General features: G+C 41.7%; 1 protein-coding gene and 2 non-coding genes across 3 annotated transcripts; all 3 read right to left on the reverse strand.

Moving 5' to 3' along the window:
* Nucleotides 1–8,443: 8,443 nt before the first annotated feature.
* Nucleotides 8,444–17,139, reverse strand: KANSL2 (KAT8 regulatory NSL complex subunit 2). The gene is made up of 10 exons (XM_075265525.1): nucleotides 17,081–17,139; nucleotides 16,350–16,605; nucleotides 15,343–15,521; nucleotides 14,105–14,219; nucleotides 13,261–13,424; nucleotides 12,845–13,011; nucleotides 11,846–11,942; nucleotides 10,045–10,298; nucleotides 9,782–9,958; nucleotides 8,444–8,716 (listed from the first exon to the last, which is right to left on the reverse strand). The coding sequence occupies exons 2-10, from the start codon at nucleotides 16,595–16,597 to the stop codon at nucleotides 8,600–8,602; spliced, it is 1,518 nt and encodes a 505-aa protein (XP_075121626.1). The 5' UTR covers nucleotides 16,598–16,605; nucleotides 17,081–17,139; the 3' UTR covers nucleotides 8,444–8,599.
* On the reverse strand, nucleotides 8,803–8,937 carry LOC142196393 (small nucleolar RNA SNORA2/SNORA34 family). The gene has a single exon (XR_012715224.1). It is a non-coding gene; the product is annotated as a small nucleolar RNA SNORA2/SNORA34 family (small nucleolar RNA).
* Nucleotides 12,053–12,188, reverse strand: LOC142196394 (small nucleolar RNA SNORA2/SNORA34 family). The gene has a single exon (XR_012715225.1). It is a non-coding gene; the product is annotated as a small nucleolar RNA SNORA2/SNORA34 family (small nucleolar RNA).
* Nucleotides 17,140–18,730: the final 1,591 nt, after the last annotated feature.

Genomic DNA, 18,730 nt, shown 5'->3' on the forward strand with positions numbered 1-18,730 from the left:
CCTATAAGGCTTCCACAGTCACCCTAACCTTATATGTCCCCATATTATAATATTCCCCTCCAAGTGCTCCATAGTATGAAGTTTAAGCTGGGGGCAACTAGATGGGGACATTAAACTGGCATAGCTATAGGGAGACATTAAACCGTTGGGGTAGCCAGAAGGGGACATTAAACTAGGGCAAACTAGAGGTAGACATGTTCCCCTCCAGTTACCCCCACAGTTTTATGTTCTCCTCCAGTTGTTCTCAGTTTAATGTCTCCCTTCATTTGCCGCCAGTTTAACGTCCCCCTTCATCTGCCACCAGTTTAATTGCCCCTTCATCAGCCACCAGTTTAATTGCCCCCTTCACCTGCCACCAGTTTAATTGCCCCCTTCATCTGCCACCAGTTTAATGTCCTTTCATCTGTAAGCAGCTTAATGTCCCCTTCATCTGCCCCCAATTTAAATGCTCTCCTTCAAATGCCCAAATTTAATTGCCCCCCTTCCTCAGCCACCAGTTAAATGTCCCCTTCATATGCCCCCAGTTTAATTGCCCCTATTCATCTGCCCCAGTTTAATGCCCCCCCCCCCCAAACATAATAAACTCACTGATACTCACCTCTCCTCACTCCGCTGCTGTTCTGTCTCTTCTCCTGGAGTGTATATGGTACTGCAGGCGTGATGTTTGTAACGACATCACATCGCATCTACCACTCTTGGGGCAGGCGTATGCAGAGGGGGAAACAGTGATGAAGCATTGTATTCAACTCATCTGCGTCCTCTCCAGACAGATAGCTGAATCTGGTACATACCTGTCACTGACCGGGACCACGGGACAGAACCCACAATCCGGGACTGTCCCACAGAATCCGGGACGGGGGGGGGGGATGTGCACAATGTAAGAAATTGTATGCAAGGCCATTTAGAAAAAACAAGCAGACTGTGTAGTATACTTATTTGAGAATGTGCAGCAGGATTTATTAAGCAGTAAAATGGGCATACCAACCTATACAGGCCGGAACAAAGGACTCTATTTTGGCACCCTTTGGATCCATAGCGTATGCATCTGGAGTACTTCCAAAATATGGTGTAAACAGATCCTAACCCCTAAAGATGCATTTAGACATTCCATGTGGTGAATAATATTTTTGTGCAGTGGTCTCACTACTCCATATCAGGAAAGTTAGTAATATACACCCTGGTCCCCTTTACGCCCACGGAGATGCTTACATTCTCACAGCAATGCGGTGGACCAGAAGTCTTGTTATTCTGCCTTTCTGACTCTGGGTCACATGACTGACCCCTCTCTGCTCCTGCTGCTTGTACATGGAATATAACGGGATTGGTCACTCGAGTCAGATTATCAGCAGAGGAGACAGACAAAACTTTCAGCCATCCCCCACATAACCCCTTTCACTGTAGGAGTTCTGTCTTCAGTATTAATCCAGTCAGGCACAGAGTTGTGGCTAAGGCCACACGTTATGGAGAAGCTGCATTTATTTTGGTTTCTTGCATAGAATAGGAAACATAAAGGAAGCATTTCTTCCTTCTGCTAAATCCACTTTTAGCTTTGGCTGGAGAAAAAAAAAAACAAAAAAAAAACAACCCACAAGCAGCAAAATCTTCAACAACAAAAAAAAAGAACCTGCAACATAAGTCCTAAGCCTAAGGGTAAGTTCAAATTCCTCTTAATTTTCTGTTAACGTTTTCCGATCATGGGCTTCCCGCGATGGGATGCCAATGTAGAGTATCATCATTCCGTTGCGGCTTTCAGCTGCAGATTGAGCCTAGGTGAATGGGTTGAAACAGCAGGGAGTCTCGAGGCGCAGAATCTACGGCAAGATTGAACATGACACTTATCTTTTCAGGGTCCTGCTGTGATCTCCGCATTCCATTAAAAACAATGGGAGGCAGAATCTGGGTGGAATTTCCTCCATGTTAACTTACCCTAAGAAGATAAAGGCGCAGATGAATGAGGGCAGATGAAGGGGGCAATTAAACTGATGGCTGATGAAGGGGGCAATTAAACTGGTGGCTGATGAAGAGGGGACAATAAACGGGGAGCAGATGAAGGGGGACATTAAGCTGGTGGCAGTTGAAGGGATACTAAACTGGGGCAGATGAAGGGGGATATTAAACTAGGGCAGATGGGGCAGACATTCATACTTACATCCCCCATACACATGCAAGCTAACCTAAGTAAGTATGTATTCTAACTACAGTCGGGATAGGAGATTAAGTTACTGCCAAAAAATGGCTTACTTCCCTAAAAACAAAGAATGAGAGATGTCGAAACCCAACATCCTTCTTACCCACCAAGATCTGCAGAAAATTTCTCAGAAGTAGATTTTTTTCACCACTCGTGTAGTGTAATGCAATTGTTCCTTTTTAAAATGTGACTCCATATAAAACATGTCGGCCACTGTCAAAAACACAAAGCAATGAGCCTTGTGTAATTCTCATGGAAAAATGTGCAAAAGAAAGACAAATCCTGTGCACACAACTTGATAAATACGCCCCAGTAAGCGAGCAGCCGCTCAGCGAGTCTCCAGAGTCAGAGCCCCATCAATAGTTTTGCTGCCTTTGAACTCTGATGTTGGCGACTTTTGAGACTAGCATGGATGACAAACACATAGATCCCCCACCAAATGAAGCCTGACCTTTCACTTGGAGCAGACATGATCAGACTAAGGCTCATTATGGAGATATTTACTATAAAAGACTAAGAATGAAAGGCCAAAAGGAAATGGCTGGCTGCAATCACATAAATCAGGAACACACCATTGAGAAGCCTGAAGACCCCAACAAGAGCTTTGTGGAAAACACTTTTCATATGGCCGCCATGAACGGCAAGCGACTGGTTGGCGCTTAATAATAATAGATATCTGAGGCCATGATTAAACAGCTGCAAAGCCTAAAGCACAGTTTATACGAGGACTAAATATAACTAGCAAAGAAAAGGAAAATTACCACAATATAAATGAAAGTTTGCTTTCAATTTACTTTTCTATAAATGTTTCTATAACATTTGGTATAGATTAATGCACAAAGAGATCCTAGTTCTCTGCATATTTGCATTTATTAACATGAGTCAAAACTACCAGGGCTCAGCCGACTAAAGTAAAACAATTTGCTCTAAGTGCCAATAGTACAAGTCTCTTTGCTGAAAGGGTTTTGTGACTTACACGCTGGCAGCCATATTGCTGGCTCATCCGGTTCAGTGGTATAGATTACTGCACAATGAGAACCTAGTTCTCTGCATATTTGCATTTATTATGGAGGGTCTTTCATGTCCTCTGACTGCAGCGGTGTTATATACCACTAGACGGCTGAATTCAGTGCAGCTTTGACAGTATGTGACCCGATGTGAAAGATATCAGTGCCGTTAGTTTTGGCACCGATATTCCTCCACTGTCAGAAGGGCGAGCCTTCAAGCTCAGTGTCATCACTGGACAGTAAGGAAAGCCCTCTCTGACAGTAGAAGGCTATGAAAGAGTACTGAATTGAGCGCACACTCAGCTTTCTAGCGGTATATAATGCTGCAGGTGTCAAAGGACATGAAACATGGATTTATTTTAGCTGTATATCATTCCAGACCACAGAGTTCTGTGGTAATGATATAAAGCCAAATTAATCAGTGTTTTATTTGTTTATCAAGAAGTCATAGCACTGGCGGCTCAGGGACCGGATGCAGTCATATCCGCATCCAAGTACGTTGTGTGTCACCACCCTTATTGTCATACACCTTGGTCGGACAGTCATGTAACATTAACTATTAATTCTTTCTTACGCTAGGTTCAGACCTGCATTGTGGTTTCCGTTTTTTGAGCCCACTTGCGGACTCCTGCTCACGATTCAGGTGGAATGGAGGATGGAATCCCTGTATGGTGATTGAACGCAGGTGTGAACCTAGCCTTAACTTGTAACTTGCTGCAATTTTTTGCAAGTAAACCTCCACAATCAATGAATACACATAAGCTTAGCCACTTGCAGAATTACTGGCAGTTGGTGACTAACCCACAGCAATGTATAGTACCAACTGCAACTGGGGGCCTCTTAAGACTGATGTCCCCCCAACAAAGCTGTGTTTTACAGTACCTGCAAAGTGAATGCGATTCTGGCTAATTCCATCCAAACATTGCAGAAAGAAATCTGCAGCGGAAAAGCTGCACTTTCAAAAATGCCCAGATGCAGCTAAAATCACCCATTCTGGGCAGTGTTCAGACAACCATGATGGAAATTCAGCAATGGAGCAAGTCCCAAGTGGGGGGATCCTAAAAGTAACATTACTAATGTCTTCAGTGTTGTCACTGAGCATAATATAGTCCATGACAACTGCATAATTGTCTGGTCGCACACCTATATACCATACTTCTAAAGCTATACTCACACAACAATCAATAACAGCCGTGTCATCCACTTTGTCACAGTTGTCAGACCGCAGCATTAAATTCAATGGGGATATTTATCATCTGCCCCATTTTTGGCTATATTTTTCTTGCAGGTGCACCTTTTTTAAATTTTAGACTAGTTTTACTGTGGTGTTTATATATGATGCCAGCGCACCTCCTTGTTACATGTTGTGCAGATAAAGGGGCATTCACACTTGTTCCCCTGTCCATCTGTTGTGTTTCCGTCCTTATCCCTGGAGAAACTGGATAGGGGACAGCATGACGGCGGTCAGTTTTAAATCCCATTCATTTGAATCGGTTTTTAAAGCAAGCCGCTAGTGTCCGTATGCGGCCTCTCCGTCTGGAAACAGTGTTTTGTTTTGTTTTTATATACACGGGCACAAAGTCACATAACATCTGGAAAAAAGGTGTAAATGCTTCATAAATGCAGTGTGGGGCAGAAAATGGCCACAAAAAGGCGCAATTTACATTAAAAGTAAAGGCGCAGGTAGCTTCATAAGTGTGCCCTAATGTCTCTGAATGGGGGCTATTCAAATGAACATTATTATGGCGGTCTAATGTAATGGACTGTCAAAATATAGGTTATGTTCTATTTATGTCTGTTTTCACAGATCCCACTATACATTGGAATGTATGGAGAATACATGAAGAGTCACCTTCTAGGTGCAAAATGGTCATGAAAAATTGACTTTTTTTTAACCGCCATTTTGCAACTCAGTTGTGGGAATGTGGCCTTACTTCAGGTCCCATGATCATGCACAACCACAACCCAGGACCATCATATTTCAATGGTTTCACCAAAACCTCATCACTGTCACTATTTAATCACCAGACTTCCTTCATGGTCCCGAAACGTTATTTTATTAAGCAGCTTAGATGTACAAGCCGCTTATAGATCTAAGCTTTGGAGAATATCCTGTTTACAAGGGATTCCTAAGGACAGTGTTTGCTCTAATAGGTGAAATATAGCTGATTGACACGTCAACTAGCACTGTTGGGATGGGGCGGGGGTTGTCTGTAAGGTGCTTCATTTACTCTGTATTTTACAATACATTTTTCTCTACTGCCCAGTTAAGACTATCTTCTTCTCAGTGAATGAGCCTTAGGGTACACACACACACAACCAATTGCATCCATGTGCCATCCGTGCTTTTCGCAGACCCATACAGTTCAGTGAACCAGGACAGCAAAACAGAAAGGAACAGGACTAGTCCTGAGTTGTGAGGCTCACAGTCCCCTAAAAATCTGAAAAAAAAAAAAATATTACAGGGATGAAAAATACAGTTGTGTGCACAGAGACTTAGCTGCAGAATGTGGATTATAACTGTTTACGTCTAAGGCTCTACATAGCAGGCAAACCGCGGCAGGAAACGCATCGTGATCTTTCCTGCAGTGCTTTTCAGAGAAGGAAACCTCTGTGGACTTTCTGCTTCCATCATGCCTATAGGGAACCACCGGCATTTCGCTAGGTATAATTGACATGCTGCGATTTCCAAAACCGCAACGGTTTTGGAAATTGCAGCATGTGTGCTGTGCATATTTTTCTGCAATGTGTGGATGTGATTCCGCTTTGGGCAAACTGTGACGTTTGCTATGCTGCTACTCTATGTGGCGATGACTGCTGAGACTACTGTCAGTGGGGTCCTGGCTTAAGCCTAATGACATTCGCTATCACATGATACAAATGACAGCCCTGACTATGAAAAAAAGAATGCCCATCACTCTGAGGTTTATCCAAAAAAAATACATAAAAATAAATAAACTGCATCATACTAGATAGCATGTAGCATATTATGTAGTATAGCTGCCAAAATCCTAAATACAACAGTCTTCAACATGATGCAGAAGAGTTTCGCTTCTCTTAGTTATAACACTTTCAAAATGCTAGCGCACCCTAGTGGCCTTTGAGAGTAATTAATGGGAAAAAGAATTCCATATAATCACATTGAAATTAACCCTGTGAGGCTTCGTGTATATATGAATATATGATAATGAATATGTAACTACATATCCCAGTTACAGGATACCAGATGGAACTTTCTATTCAGTCTGTGTATTTCTTTTTCCGTCAAACATATATTGGCAAGTATACTTTATATACAGTAATTGTATCCACACTGTATAGCCATACACTGAATCCAGTCCGAAAATGCCCCAGGACACACAGTGACTGATGTTATGCTTTATGACATTTTAATACCAGAAACCTATGTGACTTGTATAAATATGAACGTTTTATCCCATCAGCCTTTACTTGCCATAAGCCTATAACTATTACCAAGGCTCACAAGTTAGGATTCTCCATGAAATGCAAGTGATTCAGATGGTGCGCAGTAATGGAGCAAAGTATAATTTGGTATAGTTTTTAATAATAACTATGAAGTCATAGCTGCATATTTAAGTACATTGTGTGTCACCACCCTTATTTACATACACATTGGCCAGACTAGTCATGTCATATTAACTATTCAGTATTATTTATGCTAGGTTCACACCTGCATTGTGGTTTCCCTTCCTGGAGTACACTTACAGACTCCTGCTCGCATGTTTCAAGTGGAATGGGGGATGGAATCCCTGTATGGTGATCGAACGCAGGTGTGAGCCTAGCCTTAACTTCCTTGCCACAAGTTTTTGCAAGTGAACATCCACAATCAATGAATGCACATAAGCTTAGCCAATTGCAGAATTGCTGGCAGACTAACCCACTGCAATGTATAGTACCAACATACTACACCTGGGGGCCCCTTAAGACTGTTGTAGTCGTCCCCTCCTCAAAAAAAAATTTGCTGCGTTTTACAGTACCCACAAAGCAAATGGTATTCTGGATAATCCCATCTAAACATTGCAGAAAGAAATCTGCAGTAGAAAAGCTGCACTTTGAAAAACGCGCAGGTGCAGCTAAAGTCACCCATTTTGGGCAGCTTCTAATACATGGTAGGATACTCTGACGCCATAATCTTTGTTTGTTATTAAGGATTTTTTAAAAAAAATAATATGCATGTATGTGATAGTCTTGCATCTGATATCGTTTGGATGGCTACATTGCTTATATATTTTAGAGACAATTGCTACATGAATTGCATGAGGTTCACATTTATTTTGTTTTCAACTCTTTCGCCTATAATACCTATTAACATCACACTTTCCTATATGTACCGTATATTCATCTGGCTGTGTTTCCCTTCCCCCGTTTTTCATGCATTGATATTTCAATAAACTTTAGTATTTTTTTTTTTTTTACATTCTTTGCTTGGTAGTACCTTCATTTGGCATGGTTTAATATTATTTTGAATATCGACCTTTATGTTTTGCCCTGGTATATTTAGTATATAAATGTATATTGTGAAGAGGCATAGAGCACATTACAGTGATACACAGCATTCCCAGTCCTCAAGCTCAGGGAAGGGAGAGACAACCACACCCCCCCCTCCACTTTCCCAGCAACTACTGTACCCAAAAACTCCGACCATTTTAATTTTTGAAACTTTCCATTAGCTGCTGCATTCCCTAACCCCTTTATCTCACTACCTCCAGGGTTTATAACACTGGACCTGCTCTTGCGATTGGAACCAGCCCTTGTGATATGGTGACTGAGAAACCCTTGGGATGGGGGCTGGTTCTGATCAAGTGACCAGGTGTCAGAAACAGCCTGGAACCCCCAGGTAGATTCAGAAAATTGTGGCAAGGTAAATTCAAGTCCCCAGACAACCCCTTTGAATTAGTGGCATGATGCATTCTTGTTTCTTAACAGTGCCAGACTATTTAACTTATGTGGCTCTAGCATCGTGGTGACAAACCTATGGTACACATGTCAGTAATGAAATATAGCTGAAAATCCAGTGTATCACTTACAGAGAAGTGAAAGCACCAGTAGCCAGGGTCTGAATGCTTCTATAGCCACATCAAGTACAATGCCTGGGACCACCCTTTGTACCAGCTGTATACTGCCTCAAATGGCGCATACCATGTAAGTATTCAAAAGTAAATATTCACTAAGCCACGTGAATCCCTAACAACTAGTTAGTAAAAATGATCTTAACATTTACCCATTTTCAATGCGTCTACAGAACAGCCGGTACATATTACTTTATTGCTGTAAAAATAAAACAGTTTTAGTAAGACCACATAGCATTTCTAAAGTTTCCAAATGAAAGGGATTGGAAAGTCATCGTGTAAATAAAAAATAGGTTAAGTTTCTAGCACAAAATTCAGGTGAAGGTGGCTCCGTCTGTACTTCCATTGGCTGCTGATGGCGCTGGGGTCAATGCCTCATCACTAATCGGTTCAGTGAGTTGTGGAGAGGTATCTGCTGACTGAATTTGACTCTGAAACAGTGAATTAAAAAAAATAAATAAAAAAAAGTATTAGACAAAAGGTTGTAGTCTGATGCACTCATCACAAACAGCACACGCATTGTCTCTTCCAACTGAATTGGCTTGGCCACATATGAATCCTGTCCAGCCAACAGACCACCGGAAGTCGTTCCTTTTTGCTCCTGTTTGAAACCAGCAGCTACAGCAAGCCACCAGCCTTGATTCAGGGCAATGACTGGAGAGTTTACCCCTTCCCATTGCAGCCAGTTTACCAATAACATTTTTGGCTCCCTGTCTGCCAAAAGTCCTAACATTTAAAATTTTCCTTTCAGAGCAATATGAGGGCTTAGCTTTTATGGGGCACATTGTACTTTGCAATACCACCATTTAATATTACATGCAATTTACAATGAAGCTTTAAAAATTCAGAATAGGGTGGAACTGGAGAAAAACTGCAAGATTTTCTTTTATAAGGGGGTGGCAGAACCAAAAAAAAACCCAAAACCCCTGCAGTTTGGTTCTTGATTGATTGGTTCTTGATCCCCCCGCTCATTATGGCATTCACAATATGGCTAAAATATTTTTATATGTATATTAGACTGAGTGTGTTCAGTGACAAATACGCAATGTATATGTTTATCTACCGTACTTTAATATGTTCTAAGGAAACAATTTGAAGTTTTTTAATCTGTAGGTTCTGTAGGTTTGATAACTAATTCACTAATTCAATGAAGACTACAGATGAGCGAACACTGTTCGGATCAGCTGTTCTGAACAGCACGCTCCCATAGAAATGAATGGAAGCACCTGGCACGTACACTTTGCCGGCGGCCGGTCGCCGTGTCAGGTGCTTCCATTCATTTCTATGGGAGCGTGCTGTTTGGAACGGCTGATCCGAACAGTGTTCGATCATCTCTAATAAAGACGCAATTTCCACAGAAGAAAGCAGCCATGTTTTCCTGCACAACCCCCCTTTAAGGCACTGCCTTGTTTGGGAGCTGTCTTTGTGTCTGGTACCATCTCATGCCATGCAGTCTAGAAAAGGATAGAGGTCAATTTTTTAAACACACAATATACCTGTCCTGTTGATCCCAAGGAGTCAGTGGTCAGTGTGTCACCAATGGTCTGTTCACCTTCATCTGCAAGTATTTCTAGTGGTGTTTTTGAAACATCATTTAAGGCCATATCAGCAGAGGGATCAAAGAGGAGAGGAGATGGAGGACACTGCATTCCATCGCCTACAACATCAAGGTCCTAAGGAAGGAAAGCAATTGGGGAAAAAATAAAAAATCTGTACTGAACACAAAACTGATTTTTTTTTTCTCCCCCATAGAACTTACATCACTGAATTCAAGGGGCAAGTTCTCAGTAGGCTGCAGCTCAGCTGTGCTCAAGTATAGTTCCATAGGAGCAACATCCATTGGTTCTGCTACAGGCAGTACTGGCTCAGACTTGTACATTGGTGATGGTAAACTGTAGTGAAGAGGGCAACAGGGCTCCTCAGACAGGCTCACTGGTAGAGTTTTATTACAAGGAACTTCTTCAGACCCAGCACACATCTTGAAAAGAACTTGGTTACTGTCTTGACAAATATCTGTTAAGACTGAATTAAGGAACAGCTAATTTACATGTTGGATAGTGGAATAGACAGCTGACACACCGTATGGTTTAAGCAATAGGCAAAGTGATAAATTCCAGACAGCCATGTAAAATTATTCCTTACAATTAACTCCTTTAGTGTACTCCAAAGACATACTGATAGGGAATGTAGACTGTGAGCCCTATATGGGACAGTGACTGTCATTGTCTATAAAGCACTGCAGAATAGGGTAGCACTATACAACCATAATAAATACTTCCCTGGTAGGAATACAGTAAACTAAATTAGCTTAAGGGCTCGTTCACACGGAGTAAACGCGCCGCGCATTGTGGCGCGTTTACGCCGCGTTTTTTTACGGTGCGCGATTACGCCGCACCGTAAAAAACGCGGCGTACACGCGCCACAATGCGCGGCGCGTTTACTCCGTGTGAACGAGCCCTAAAAGGGAGACACCTAGTGGCAGGAACTTTTAGAGGTTTTTAAGGCAAAAAGCAGCAACATTTTTAATTAAAAGTTGCACTGCATATTGATCCAGAATCACATGACCTATAAAATGAGACTAAGTTGTCTGAAAAGTTAGCGACCATTTAAGGGATAGAGAGATTAAAAGGGTTTTTCCCCACCATCTCCCTTGTTTCAGCAGCTTTGCTTGCTGTCTCTTCTCACTTCCTGTATTCTTCAGCAAGCTAGGGTAATGGTTTTGACTATTGGATGAACAGGAGACTATCACAATGAATAGAAACTTTGCCTTTACCACGAGAGATTTTTATGATTACTACAAATCTAACAAATGCAGATCCAAGCCTTTATCAGAAAACTGCAATTAGCTGAATAGATTGTCCTGATTTTGGAGCTGTAGATAAGCTCAGAGAGCAGCGACTCACATCATCCATCCTGTTTTATCAGATACAGGATGTATCTGATAAATTTATTACAGGTGAACCATGTAAATAAAGTGTAAACTATGGGAAGACTAATCTAACATAGCAGGCAAACAAAGCAGCATTGCTAAAGAAATGTAATTAGGAAAACTCTTGAATTTATATAAGCTAGCAGTATAGATCGGATACTTGAGATTGGAGTACCCCTTTAATCCTACCTAAGCTAGCCCACCGATCTAATAAAGATCTGAAAAACTCAAAACTGGTCATCTCAGATCACTTAGGGTGCATTCAGACTACGTAACGCCGGGCGTGTATGAGAGCCGTACACGCCGGCATTACGGCAGACTGCCGAACACTTCCCATTCACTTCAATGGGAGCGCTCGTAAACGCCGCTATTACGAGCGCTCCCATTGAAGTGAATGGGAAGTGTTCGGCAGTCTGCCGTAATGCCGGCGTGTACGGCTCTCATACACGCCCGGCGTTACGTAGTCTGAATGCACCCTTAAAGTGACACACGCTACATGTCTAAACAGACATGTACTGTCTCTTCCGTGGTAAACAGGTTTTTCTTGCAATGCATGCAAATCTAGGAAGCTATTGGACTTTCAATCTATAAAGTGTAATAGTAATATATTTTACCACAAAGCAAAGGATACGTGACAAGCAGTGTCTGCTCATAGGAAGACTTGGATTAGAACAGCGCACATCTTCAACAAAGGCAAGGCAACGTTGACTGGATCTTGTTGTGTGAGCCTGTATTAAGAGAACCAAATTTTAAGTTTCAAAACATCTACAACAAAAGACCATCAAAATACATTATTGCCAATAGATATGGACATACAAGACATTACAATTAAGAAGGAATTTGTCTCTTCCAACTGAATTAGTTTTGCCTAAATAATGTCAATGGCACAACTAACAGACCACAGGAAGAGTTCATATTGGCGCCTGCTTGAAACCCACAGCTACAACAAGCCATGAGCCTTGATTAAGGGCCTGCTCATCTCAGATAGACTGAAATCACATGTCAAAGTCTAAGAGTAAAAGAATATTTAAAACCTTATAGTTATTATTTTATAAATACGTCAGCTCCCAAGCCACCTAGTGTGGGATGGCACAAATTAGAGGATTTTCCCATCTCAGGGTTTCACTTGCTCTCCTGTCTCCTCTCCACTTCTTGGTTTCAGTGACAAGTTGGTGGGTTGTATTAACCTCTGTGCTGTACAGGTCTGGACAGTGCTCCCAGCAATAAACTGCACGTTTACATATCGCTATAACAGAGGCTATGTTCAAGCACTATTTTACAGCCAAATGCAATTTTAAGCGCTGACAGAAGGCTCTATTAGCCGTCAATCACAATGAAGAATAGAGAATATAGAATATAGAAGGCCAGAAAAAAAGGAGTGACCTCACCAAACTGACCACTGAAGCTAGATATCTGTATACACCAAGGAGAGCATTTTATCTGAAAAACAGAACTAAATAAATCCATGTATTGGGTAAAATAATTCAGGCAGCTTAAGACAGTTTCAACCCTTAAAATGGGAATACTCTTAGCATGACCAATGCCTTTGACATAATACAAAGACTCATTGTACAACACATTTTCATTTGTAGTTTCTGATGCTGCAGAAGAAATGTAAAAAGCAACTTACCTGTTGGGATCCACCTTCTGTGGCTAACATACGACGTTCTTTCAGTTGCCGATGTAAAAGAGCCTCCACTCCATATCGTTTTCTATAGCGACGTAATGCTTTCAGTTTCTTCAAGTTGTCACGCTCTTTAGAGGAGACTCCTTCTGGCCCAGTGAGGAGGCTACTCCCTAGGGTAAGGGAGAGACAAGATACTGACCACCAGAACAAGCTAAAAATAAACAAGAATGTAATAAATTATATGCAGTCTGACTTATAATTTGTTGTGCATTGTAACGTGCACAATGGCCTCAGAAACCTGAGCGTCCAGTAGCGTAGTCAATGGACAGGGAGATTGGCATTTTTTTTTTTTTTTTTTTAAGCAAGAAAGTTTTATCTACTGACGGCAGTGGCTTGTAGTTAGTGGAAGAAATACATACCAATGGTTTCATGCTCCATCTTTACATTGTGCAAGTAGTTTCTTTTTTTTTCCTTTAGCAAGTGCTGCAGTCTCTTGAACTGATCAATGTACAAAGACTGGAGTCGAATGAGCTTCTCACGCATTATAAGAGTCACTTCTTCAGCAGTGTAAACTCCTGCATGCCTACAATGTAAAAGCAGAAAGGAGTATTAAAGGCACTCTGTCAGCAAAATTATGTTGTATGAGCCCCACATATGCCTGAATAGCCTATTCACGCATATGTGGGGCTCATACAGCATAATTTTGCTGATAGAGCCCCTTTAACAGTAATTCCTACACCCAAAGTAAACTCCTGCCATTTTACTGTTTAATAAGACAACCAAAGATATATTCAAACAGCTGAAATTGTACAAAGTATACACAAAGTTGCATAACCTGTAAAGAGGTATAATATGAGTGACATAATGACACAGAGATCATCTCCCCCCTGCCCCCAATGGAGAAGAGCAAAGACCTGAGTTCTTGTTCTCCAGCAGTAAAAAAATATTTTTTGATACCAACAAATTCAATGCTACTACTTTCACAGCAGCAACCAGAGAGGCAGTGGGACTGAATGCCAAGGCGCCTTAACAGAAAGCCCATCACTGAATCCTTCAACGCTCCTTTCTGAGACACACTGCTTGGCTGTGTTGCTTTATGCCTACCAGTAAGACTAAGACAGACAGTGACCGTACAAAGTTAATTTTATACTACTTTCGGCAAGTTTTATTAGTTATAGACTAATCTGCTAAAAACTTGATATTGCTAATGAAAATATAACCATATTTTTGCATATGCACACATTAAAAATAGCAGAGACTTACTTCAGAGGGTCCTCTTGATCACTGTCCAGACTGTCTGCTTCACTATCAAGATCTCCCATCCAGGTCTGATCCACTGTTACTGCCTCATGGTCACTATCACTGTAGCTGTCCTCATCTAAGTGACAAAATATTAAAGATTTTTCAAAACTGCAGCTGAATTGTGCTGTCCCAATACAAAAAACTTTTCCAGCTCTTATACAACATTTTCACAGCAACCAGATTTGGTAATAAAGATATGGCTTACAAATATAAGCCAATGACACATGGATTGCACAGTAAGGCCCCGATTCACATCTGGGCATGAGTTTGCATTCAGAGGTCTGCTTGGGGACCTCCCGAATGGAAACCTAACCCGCATAAAAAAAGCGGTTACCTTAGGAAACCCATGGACCCCATAGACTATATTGGGGTCCATGTGGTTTCTGCACAAAAAAATGCTGCTTGCAGAACTTTTCACTCTGCATTTTTCATGCAAAGAAGAGAACGGAATCCCCGAATGCAGATGTGAACTGGCCTTAGACAAAAATAAAATATAGTCTGAAATTGCCTCAGATGGGATGTATGTATGAAAAGGGATCTGTCAGCAGTAAATTGGTTATAAACATAATCTCAGTACCTTGTAAAGGTGATTTTACAGTTTTCAAATATGCTTTTCATTCAGCTTCGGAGGACCGTTTTCATGTAAAGCAGATAGGAAAAAAAAAAGTGATTTGGGGCTGTGACTTAGCTCTAGACTTCATGATTTAGAGAGCGATTACATGAAAATGGAGTCCAAAAGCCGAACTGTGGCATATTTGGAAATCATAGAAAGACCTCTACAGCGCAAGTTGATAAGCTTTCTAACAATTCACTACTGAGACTCCCTTTAAGGTTTAGCCTTCCATTACAAACACAAATTCATATTTTTAGTTCACACATTTTATTTGGCAAATTTAAAAAAAAAAAAAAAAAAAAAAAAAGCACACATTGCTTTTTATAAACACTAGTAACTTTTTTTTTTTATTGCTAAAGTTTGGAAAATGCCCACTTCAGTCTTCAGTAGTTTACATGGACCAATTATTGGGATTGTACGTGCCTGAACATTTATTCATGCGATTGTTTACATGGTAAAGTCATTAGGAAGGGCCTTAGTACAGGTTTCCTATTATACACCTTTTGCATACTCCTATGTGCACATTTAGATGTAAGACATTTCAATAATAAGAAAAAAAGATGCAACGCACAGAGAACACACATACCCAGGATCCGACTGGCTTCACTCCTGCTGTTTTCTTGGGTTTGGGTACCCAGATCTCCCCGGGCATATGAACTTAACTGGTATAATAAAGACTCGCTAGTTGGTCCTGGGTTTGATTTCTTAATTTGAGCCTGGAGAGCAAGGGCATTTCTACGGGCATGTTCTGCACAGAAAGAAACTCTGTAAAGTAACAGAAAAGATAATATGAGAAGATAGAACTCACTTGTTACACCAGCACATTTCAGAAAGAGCCATGCTTTTGTAAGGCACTGATCAGAAAACAAATAGACCCCCTATAGAAGTATCTGCTCACACGTGTCTTATGAAACATCTACTCAGCATTTCCAATAGTAACCAGCAATACCCTGAATCTTGGGATTATAATCCATGCAATTTTCACCTATACAGGTTTGTCTTCAAGAAGACCTTTCACAACCTTCAACAAGTTCAATGCTTTACATCCTTCATTAGAGGCTACTGCACCAATTCGGGCATAATTGAAATTTCTTCTCTCGCCCCCACTTTTCTCAGCCACATCATGTTACTAAAAATGAGCCTCTGACACAGCTTCTCACGTGTGGACAGGAAGTCTATTTCTCTATTTGTCTAGTAAGACAGACTCATTGCTGGTCACATGACATGCACTTGCTTATAATCTATAATACAGAACTGAGCAGTTTGAGGGATAAATACTGTGAACAGAATATGTTAAGTCAAGACTACAAAGTAAAGAACTTTGCTGCCACTTTGAACATCACAGTCGAATAATTTCTATCTCCCCTGCAGCAGAGTTATTAAACAATAAGAGAATCAAAAAACAAATGTGCCTGTTTTCAATCAACATAAAATATTAAACCTCTCCAAATGTCTTCTGCTTAAAACATTTTTGATCAATGAATGTAAACACTGAACAGATTGGTTCTGTCCCTAAACTGAGCCAACACAAACCTGCAATACACGGATAATACCAAGTGGACAGATGCTGACAATAGGAACATTCCTCCTTACCCATCCTTTTTATCAGGTTTAGGAGCAGCACTGCTGCAGCGCCGGCTGTTCTTACTGGAGACATAGCTGCACTGCTTGTAAGGGGCATTTCTGTCCTCCAGAATGTGTTTGATGCAGAACTCATAGCCTTCAAGACGAGGTTGAGAGCATGGTCGGTGTGTGTAGGCGCAGGACAAAGCTTCATAGGTCCTTGGAACAGGGGTCAAGCGGCCTCTGCTGGGCAGGACGTGGATCCGAATTCTGTTCATCTGTAAAGCTGGTGACAGATTAAATAAATAATAAAGAAAAACAACAAAAAGATACAACTGATCATCAGCACTAATACACAGATTTCTATACATAATCAGCACTAATACACAGATATTCATATACATACAGACTCACTCATACACAAGCTTTACACAGACATGTCCTCAGATTAATGTAGTGAATAAAAGCTTTATTGCATAGTATGGAGGACACTGGACAAGCCATAGGCCCGCACTAGCAGCAGCCACCTGCACAAGGTGCGTGCAGCCGCAGGATACAAGGAGCAATACTTTAAGGAGCCTCAGAGACTTTCCAGACACAAAGACTTTTTATTAAACTTCAAGGGCGGAAGACACATGTAACTGTCCAGAACGCCTCTGCCTCTCATATTCATCATATAGTAATGTGGCTGCTGGCGCTGCCTGCATAGGACTTAGTGACTCAGCGACTCAGCATACGCCCTACTGCCTCCGCCATTTTACCTGCACGGCCGCTCCTCTCACACTGAGACAGAAGAGAGCGCTGCTCCAGGAATCACTCCATTAGACACGCCCCCTAACGCTCTGATTGGCCATAGTAAGGACCATCGAATTAAACGACGCCACTGTTCCCGTCTTCTTGCTTCACTCCGTTCTCTGATAGGTAATGGTGATTATCGCGAGATTACAAAAGCCAATCAGAAAGATGCGAGTGTACGCAGTCGCTTTTAAGGCGGGATGAGCCTCGAGCAGGCGCCATGTTTGTTACGTAGAAAGAGGGAAACACTGGTGAAGATGGGGGATTTAGAGGCTGACATTGTAGTCTTGCCTTACAACTATGTTCTAATGTTTATAGAGTGCGAGGGTCAATGTAACTATTAGATACAGAAATGTCTATGACTATTGCTTGTATCTAAATTAGTGCGGCTTTAGAGACAACCTTATTAAGACAAAGGGAACTTACATGTAGTCACCAAATCTATGCAACACATTGTCACTGTGTGAACGTACACTATCTGGTCTGTACACCAGCGGATTTCTCTTCAGTGTGCTTTCGCACTGCACAAGTTTTTTTTAATTTTTTTAAAATAGATTTATCACTCCATTCCAGTCCGTTTCTGGTCCTTCTTTTGGACTAGACTCGTCCCTAATTATGGGTGGATCTGTGAGAAATACAGATATCACGTGCTTATCATAGATTCATTGAAAAAACAAACAAACAACCAAACCTGAAACCTTCCCCTTCCGTTTTCTTTCTTGATGAGAAAACATTAGAGATGAGCGAACAGTGAAATATTTGAGATTCATTTTGAGTAGAGCCTCAATATTCGACTACTCAATCAAATATCGAATTCCATTATAGTCTATGGGAAAAAATGCTCGTTTCAGGGGAAACCACTATTCGACTAAAGGAAAGTCACCAAGTCCACGAATAGCGGGAGGAGTTCTGTGCAGTTAAACCGCACGGACCCCATTATAGTCTATGGGGTCCGTGCGCTTTAACTGCACAGCGCTTGCAGTTGCGCTGATAAAAAGTAAGCTCCCTCGTAACCGCAAGCTGCCAGCTCTCCCGACTAGCAAAGACGAGCCTGCAGCCAATCAACGCTGGTTCTGCCAGAGGCTCGTCTGTGAGGAGGCAGAGTCTAAGATTGGACCACAATGGAGACTGCTGTGGTCCGATCTTAGATTCCGCCTCTTCACAGACGAGCCTCTGGCAGAACCAGCGTTGATTGGCCAAATGCTGTACACTGGCCAATCAACGCTGGTCAATTCATTCCTATGAGAAAAAGTAAGCTTCCTCATAACAGCAAGCCGCCAGCTCTCCCGACTAGCAAGGACGAGCCTGCTGCAGAACCGGCGTTGATTTGCCGCAGGCTCGTCTTTGCTAGTTGCTGTTGGCCAATGTACAGCAATCGGCCAATCAACGCTGGTTCTGCCGGAGGCTCGTCTGTGAGGAGGTGGAGTCTAAGATCAGACCACAGTAGTCTCCATTGTGGTTCGATCTTACACTCCGCCTCCTCACAGACAAGCCTCCGGCAGAACCAGCGTTGATTGGCCGAATGCTGTACACTGGCCAATCAACACTGGTCAATTCATTCCCGACTAGCAAGGAAGAGCCTGCTGCAGAACCAGCGTTGATTGGCCGAATGCATT

Source organism: Leptodactylus fuscus, chromosome 2, assembly GCF_031893055.1.
Source record: "Leptodactylus fuscus isolate aLepFus1 chromosome 2, aLepFus1.hap2, whole genome shotgun sequence".
In the NCBI taxonomy this organism is placed as follows: domain Eukaryota; kingdom Metazoa; phylum Chordata; class Amphibia; order Anura; family Leptodactylidae; genus Leptodactylus; species Leptodactylus fuscus.